At 38.7% G+C, this 7697-nt stretch overlaps 1 protein-coding gene across 1 annotated transcript in view; it reads right to left on the bottom strand.

Annotated features, from left to right (window-relative positions):
• Positions 1 to 3800: 3800 nt before the first annotated feature.
• The window catches only part of CFAP58 (cilia and flagella associated protein 58), a 106402-nt gene continuing 102505 nt past the window's right edge, over positions 3801 to 7697 (bottom strand). The window contains exon 18 of the mRNA XM_011977520.1: positions 3801 to 4487. Coding sequence (XP_011832910.1) covers positions 4379 to 4487 — 109 coding nt within the window. The 3' untranslated portion in view covers positions 3801 to 4378. The remainder of the gene's footprint in view (positions 4488 to 7697) is intronic.

Raw genomic sequence — 7697 nt, 5'->3', positions numbered from 1 at the left:
CACCAATTGTGTTTTTGCATACAATGGAATATTGCTCCACAATATAAATCAGTGAATTACTGATCACACAACAACATGGATGGATCTCGAAAAACTACTTCCTGAAAATAAAAGTCAGGCACAAAAGAGTACACAGTGTATAATTCCATTCATATAAAATTCTAAGAAAGACAAAACTAATCTATAACAATAAAAAACAGATCCATTGTTACTTGGGCTGGGTGGTGGCTGGCAATATTGACTTGCCAAGTGGCATAAGGGGCATTTTGGAGGGGTGGTGATTATGGCAGTGGTTACTTGAATGTATGCATTTGTCAAACCTTACCAAGCTATACACTTAAAATAAGTGCCTTTTATATGTAGGTTATATATTGATAAAGCTTATTTTTAAAAAGAAAATCTATCTCTATATATACATATATATGCATATATGCTTATACAGTATGTACTTAAAGGTTCAGAAAGATATATTCAAAAGTATAGAACAGTAATATTTCAAAGGTGACATTAAAAATATTTAATGATGGGAAGCACAAGCATTGATCCATCAGAAGAAATGGTAGGTTTGAACAACTGATACAGCCAACCCGTGTGAATGAGATGAGTGTTAGTCCAGAAAAACAATAGCTATGAGTGGTAGGATTACAGACGTCCTTTTTCTTCCTTTTGCTTATCTATATTTGTTAATATTCTGTAAGAGTCATGTACTTTAAAGTAAGAACAAAATCTATTTTTAATTATAAAGAAGAAAAATGGTACCCTGTTGATAATCACATTTTATACTGTTATAAAATTCTAATGAATCTAAAAACCCTAATGGAACTTTTAAATAATAGATATGAGAAATGGTATACTAAAACAGCATTGAATTGGAAGGTAAAAATGGACAATGCTATAAAAATATTTTCTGTCTACTACAAAGAAAATAGTGAGACATATTTTTAAATTATTTTACCATTTGAACATTTTAAAATGCCCTCCCTTTACTCCTGTCCCAACAAGATGTCCATATAATTGATTATGTTGTAAGAGAGAGATCATTTCCTCAAATTGTCCAGGCCCTGAAATGCCATAATGCTCAAAATGCATTATACAGTATGTTCCTATGGGTGTCTTGGTCTAGGTCAAACTTCAGAATCTGTCTGAGCAAGTCAGGAAATCAAATGATAATTATCAGCCCTGGATAAGTTTTTATAGCAAAATTATAGCCCATGACAAGCAGAGGTGTTGCTATCTCTTCCTAGCAAGACTACTACTGCTGTCTCTATGGCTCATCACAGCAACAAACCTTTGCCCTGAGCTATTCTTCAGAGGTAAGCACAATAAAAACCTGGCTATAAGAATAGTCGCTGAGAAGCTATGATCAGCAAATAATGACCAGGGAGTCCCCTTCATCATGTCTCTCTCTATTAACAGAGAAACTGCACCAGCTCCCCATCAGCCCAGCCAGGAGTCAATGGATGGTTTAGCAACAGGACTTCTTTCTGAAATTCTGAAAACCCCAGGGTAAAATTATGCTGCTGTACAGTCTCCTAATGTTGCTTTACAATGCACCTCAAATTTGTGATTTTAAAAGCACCTCAGCCCACTGTGAGTTCACAGTTATCTTTAATGATTTGCAAATCTTGGTGTTTTTTAACAGCTCATTTTTGTGCTGCGGCTACTGTGGTAACACCTGCACCTAAATAGTTATTGCTTATAATACCCTGGGCTGTCACGATGTGCAGTAAATGAGAGGCAGTGCAGTATCTTCCACCTTTTCTAGCCTAATTCGCTCCTCCTCCATCTGAACACAAGCATACTGAGTCTGATGGAGCTGCTATGTCAGTTCCCAAGGCCCTCTTCCCCCTTGGCTCATGGGACGTCTGTCATCAGCAGCTGCTGATCACCCTGCTCTGTTACATGGAGAGACACAGGAAGAAGATGGCAGCCAGAAACCACCAGGCTCTTTCCCTCCTGTGAACAGAGGAAGGCTGAAAGCTCTGACTTTGAAGATGGAGGATCAACTTGTTCCCAGATGGCAACTATAAAAAAAATACAGAAGTTTTCATGAGGCATGCAATGTGACATTTCTACAAGATATTCTATTTATATCACATTACTAAATCCAGCTTCATTTTAGTGTCATTAACCTTTTAAGTGAGGATTAGAATCACCTTTACAGGTGACAAGTATTATGTAACAACTTTTCTTCTCTAATTCCAAAATGTTTGGTATCTTTTAGGTAATAGTAATAATGGCAGATGTTTACTGAACAATACTATGTGCCTGACGTTGTTCTAAGCTTACATGCATTAACTCATTTAATCCTGAAAACAACCTGTTGTTACGATGAGTCAGGATTTGAACCCAGAATCTGTCTCCAGAGTCTTTGCCATTCTGAGATAGATCCAAAGATCAGACTCCGTTCCCCTATAGAAGTGAACCTCTTATGAAGACACCCAAGGACTCAGAATAAAATGGGCTACAACTATGCTTCCAAATGCCTCAGAATAGATGAGAAAAATCTCCAGGGTTGTATATGTGTCATAACTGCCTTACCTTACCTGCAAAAGTCTTTTGTCTAAGCAAAGTATGGTTGGCTCTGAGGGAAGATATCAGTGATTTTCAAAAATGGAAATGGCCCCATTGTGATTTTTTTAGGTTTAAAATGCTCTTGGTAAATTCTCTAGGGTACAGTCCCATCCTCTATATCCCTGTATGGTGCCCAAAGAGCTGATGATCACACCTCTTCAAAACATTATCAGCTACACTGGAGGTTGCTTTCCATCTGTAAGCATTCTCTCACTGGGCCCATTTGGGAGAAGCAGAGGATGACACTGCCCAACTCATTTCCCCCTGAGCCCTTAACCACTTTCACCTCCAACAGTCAGCACCTGTGTTCTCTGTCTGTGGGCTGCCACCAAGCTGCCAAAGCCTGCTTTGCCTGCAGGGAGAGAGAACCAGAGGGGACCCTCCAGAGCAGTCCTTGGCCAATGACAGACAGCACAGGAGATATACCCCAGCCCCTCATTCCTCCTGGAGACAACTCTAAGATGTCTCCAGAGCTCTCCTGCAAGATGGAGCCAAAGTCTCCCATCATGGAACTGGACATAATATTGCATCTTTCTCGGCCTCCTTCCTTTCCCTGTCTTACTTCACCATCCTCTTACTGGTTTTCCTCGGATCACTTCATAATACATCACTTTCATTGACACCAACGTCTTTGGTTTGCCTCTAGAGAACCTCATCTAAGAGTGGAGACTGGTATGTAGTGAACTGAAGGTGACGCAGGACATCCAGAAGGTCCCTCTGAAGTCCCACCTCCACGTATGGTCTAAACAAACATCTCAGGTCATTAACACTCCGGCTCTGCACAAGGGAAATCTTGGTCCCTCGGCACAAACAGAATGTTATGATCCATTAACACTGTGCTTGTTCATCCCTGAGCTACTCCTCAAAAATTTTTTTAAAATACAGAGGTCAAGTTATTGTGAGAGAGATGGCCAGAGTGTCCTCACATGATGTAACTGAATGAAACGTCTTAATGAGAAAACATTGAATGGATGTCCCAATAATTGTGGCTTCAACAACAAGAAATCACAGTGGATTCAATGGTTCAAAATGCCTGGGAGCCAAACAGATGTCTGTGCTAAATAATTGTGTTCTCAAGTCTGGGAGGAAGATGGAGGCCTAGAAAGGATAGGAGACTAGCACAAATCTCTCATTTCATGGTCTTGGTTCCTGTGAATCAAATGCTCTTGTTAAACATCTCTCACAGTAGCTTTAAACTTTAATTACATACTCTACCAAAGCAAGGATCAAAATCTCTACAAAGATTCTTTTTTATTTTTTATGATGAAGTATTTATTAGTGTGTCTCTTTGGAATAGATTTTCCTACTCCAGGCCTGAAAAGAAATTCCACATAGAAATCATTCTCAAAACACTTTTTAAATTCTTGAGAGTTAGTCCTTCTTTCTCGTCTCATGTAACGACTTGTTAATGAGGAATAATTAAAATAGATTCTTGTTAATAAGGTGAGAGGGGACACATTGCATTTCAAAAATACTTTTAAATATAAAACCTTCAAGTACACCAATATCTATAATAAAGAAATTAAGGTCTAGTACATTTCAACCAATGGGGTAGCAACAAAAGATTTGCTTCATGCAATAGGTCAGCCTAACTGAAAACAGAGAATTATGATCTTGCTAATATCAACGTGGACCAGACAAAACACCATCCCTCTTATATGTATGTGACTATAATAGTTCTGCATTTCTTTCCATCCTGGATTCTCAGCACCAATTCTATGATCCAAGGACTTTGAGATTCCCCCAAAATGTCCCAGAGCAGATTTCATGAGCTGTTCAACTGGACCCAGCCAGCAGCTTCGGGTTAGAACTTCATCTTGGTTGACTTGAGAGGAAATCCACCCCCAGTAAAACCAGGGCCATTTGGTTTGACCATTAAGAAGGTGTTATCCATGGGTGCTGTGTCCTTGTTTCTGTAACAGAGGAGGTGAAAGTTAGCTTCCTTAACATCCTTTTTGTCTAAGTTTGACATTTGATAATCCTAGGGTGTGTTAGCCACTGAAAACTACTTTGATTACAGTTTCTAGTTTTAGACAAGGTAGTTGTTTAAATCTAATTAGGTGTTCACCGATAAAACATAAAATTAGGACAAGACAATTAAATGCAAAATATGCTCTCCTAATGTTTATTTAAATATGAACAGAAGACCTCATTATAACTCAAATGCTGTGTATTTGGTGACTTCTGACTTGGAATCATCTTCCTGTTTTATAAAACATTTGTTTAGCTCCAAAGATCAGTCAGAAGAATCTTTTTCTTGGCTCAATTATAATGACTAATTCATCATTTATCAACTTTTATATTGCAAAGTTCTGGTATAAATTTATAAATATTTACTACACACAAGGTATCTTCATCAAACTTGGACATTTATAAAACACAAATTTTCCTGTAACCCTAGACAAGCAACCATTATTACTAGAAATAGTTTTAAGATACAAGAAAAGCTGGGGAAGATAAATAAAATAGTATTTTTGGCAATGGATGAAGAGAATTCTGCCCTAAAATCAACAGTATAACTTCTACATAGATGTCCTTTAAATACACACACAGACACACACACACACATACTCATATTCAGGCTTACTGCAGAAGTAACCTAGATCTACACAAGTTATCTATCTTGGGGTCTTAAAGAAAACACCTTTGGAATCCCTGTTAAACAATGAAAATTAAGCAAACTGCTAAGACCAAAACCAATTAGATTGGACAATTATGAATGACTCACCCTAGGGGAACAAACTGTCTTTTGGAAAAGAATCTGGTACTGCAGACTGTAGATCAGCCTGGGGATGTTGAGTAGGGTAGTCAGGGGCAGGTGCAGGTGTAGTTTGGGATCACAGTGGGAGCAGAGGGGTGTTTAAGAAAAACAAAAGAAGGTAAAAGGTACAAAATGATAAGAGTTGCTTTTTTGTAAAGGGCATATGTGGAGACAACATCCACAGAGATTATTCTAAATTATTCCACTGGGAGAGAACCTGTAGAGGATTGGTAATCAACCCATCTGTCTCTCAGTAGAATTGATTTCATTGTTGTGAAAAACCATTCTCCATAAATAGGACGAAAGCCTTAGCCTTGAGTGGATCCAGCAAAGCAAATTCTTTCCTGTACTTTGGCAACTCGTCTGGCTCTTGACTGGTGTTAGAGGCGGCAGCACTCCCCTTCCCCCTGCCCTCTCTCGCCTTAAATAACCTGAATTTTCTTTTTCTGAAGGAGCTTAAGCTTAATGCTTCTGGCTTGGTCTAAGCTGACTAATGGGAATACTGTCTCCTTTATATTATCTTTTTAATGTATTTATAGACCATTATAATGACTCCCTCAGCCTTCTTCCTTCCAGTGTATACCATCTCAGCACTTTTGTTCTTGCCTCTTCATATTTTTTTCTTCAGCATCTTTTTTGCTATTATCCTATGAACTAATCTTTGTCTACCGGTTTAGGAATCACCAAGTAGATGGAACCACCAATGGAGCCCTAACTAGGTCAGAGTGGCTACTAGTAATAAGTGTGTAAGGACAAGAGAAGGACAGGTAAAGGCAAAGATTCTAGAGCTTTCTAGAACTTTCTAGTACTGCCCAGTTGAACTTTCTGTTATACCCAGCCACTAGCCACATGTGGCTATTAAGCACTTGAAATGTGACTAGTGAGACTGAGGAACTGATTTCACAGTAATTTGTTTAAATTTAAATGGCCACAAGTGGCACACAGCTGGGCAGCGCAGTGCTAGTGGACAGGCCCATCAAGAAGGGCTGAGCCAATATCTGGACAGCTCATGCTCTCTATGTCCATCAAGCTTTGGGGAAAGAGAGGGAGCAAGATCAGCAGGCAGTAATGTCAAAGAAGACTAGGCCAAATCCCAGGGTCAAGGCAAGAAAATTAATCAGCTCTAGAAAGATAATAAAGAGCCAAACTAGCTGTTTGTAACAGTGTAAACTAGACCATTGGTCTCCAAATGGAGTGTACGAACTTTAGAAAATGAATGAGATGATCCATTGTGGGTAGAAAGAAGATATTATTCAATTACATCACAATTAAAAGAACTACAGAAGCAAGAACAAACACATTCAAAAGCTAGCAGAAGGCAAGAAATAACTAAGATCAGAGCAGAACTGAAGGAGATAGAGACACAAAAAACCCTTCAAAAAATCAATGAATCCAGGAGATGGTTTTTTTGAAAAGATCAACAAAATTGATAGACTGCTAGCAAGACAAATAAAGAAGAAGAGAGAGAAGAATCAAATAGATGCAATAAAAAATGATAAAGGGGATATCGCCACTGACTCCACAGAAATACAAACTACCATCAGAGAATACTATAAACACCTCTACACAAATCAACTAGAAAACCTAGAAGAAATGGATGAATTCCTGGACATATACACCCTCCCAAGACTAAACTAGGAAGGAGTTGAATCCCTAAATAGACCAATAACAGGCTCTGAAATTGAGGCAATAATTAATAGGCTACCAACCAAAAAGAAGTCCAGGACCAGACAGATTCACAGCCAAATTCTACCAGAGGTACAAGGAGGAGCTGGTACCATTCCTTCTGAAACTATTCCAACCAATAACAAAAGAGGGAATCCTCCTTAATTCATTTTATGAGGCCAACATCATCCTGATACCAAAGCCTGGCAGAGACACAACAAAAAAAGAGAATTTTAGGCCAATATCCCTGATGAACATCGATGCAAAAATCCTCAATAAAATACTGGCAAACCAAATCCAGAAGCACATCAAAATGCTTATCCACCATGATCAAGTGGGCTTCATCCCTGGGATGCAACGCTGGTTCAACAGATGCAAATCAATAAACGTAATCCAGCATATAAACAGAACCAAAGACAAAAACCACATGATCATCTCAATAGATGCAGAAAAGGCCTTTGACAAAATTCAACAGCCCTTCGTCCTAAAAACTCTCAATAAATTTGGTATTCATTGAATGTATCTCAAAAGAGTAAGAGCTATTTATGACAAACCCACAGTCAATATCATACTGAAAGGGCAAAAACTGGAAACATTCCCTTTAAAAACTGGCACAAGACAGGGATGCCCTCTCTCACCACTCCTATTCAACATAGTGTTGGAAGTTCTGGCCAGGGCAATCAGGCGGGGGAAAGAA

The sequence above is a fragment of the Mandrillus leucophaeus genome, unplaced genomic scaffold (assembly GCF_000951045.1).
Source record: "Mandrillus leucophaeus isolate KB7577 unplaced genomic scaffold, Mleu.le_1.0 Scaffold18, whole genome shotgun sequence".
Taxonomy (NCBI): Eukaryota; Metazoa; Chordata; class Mammalia; order Primates; family Cercopithecidae; genus Mandrillus; species Mandrillus leucophaeus.
This window is presented reverse-complemented; position numbering and strand designations above follow the sequence as displayed.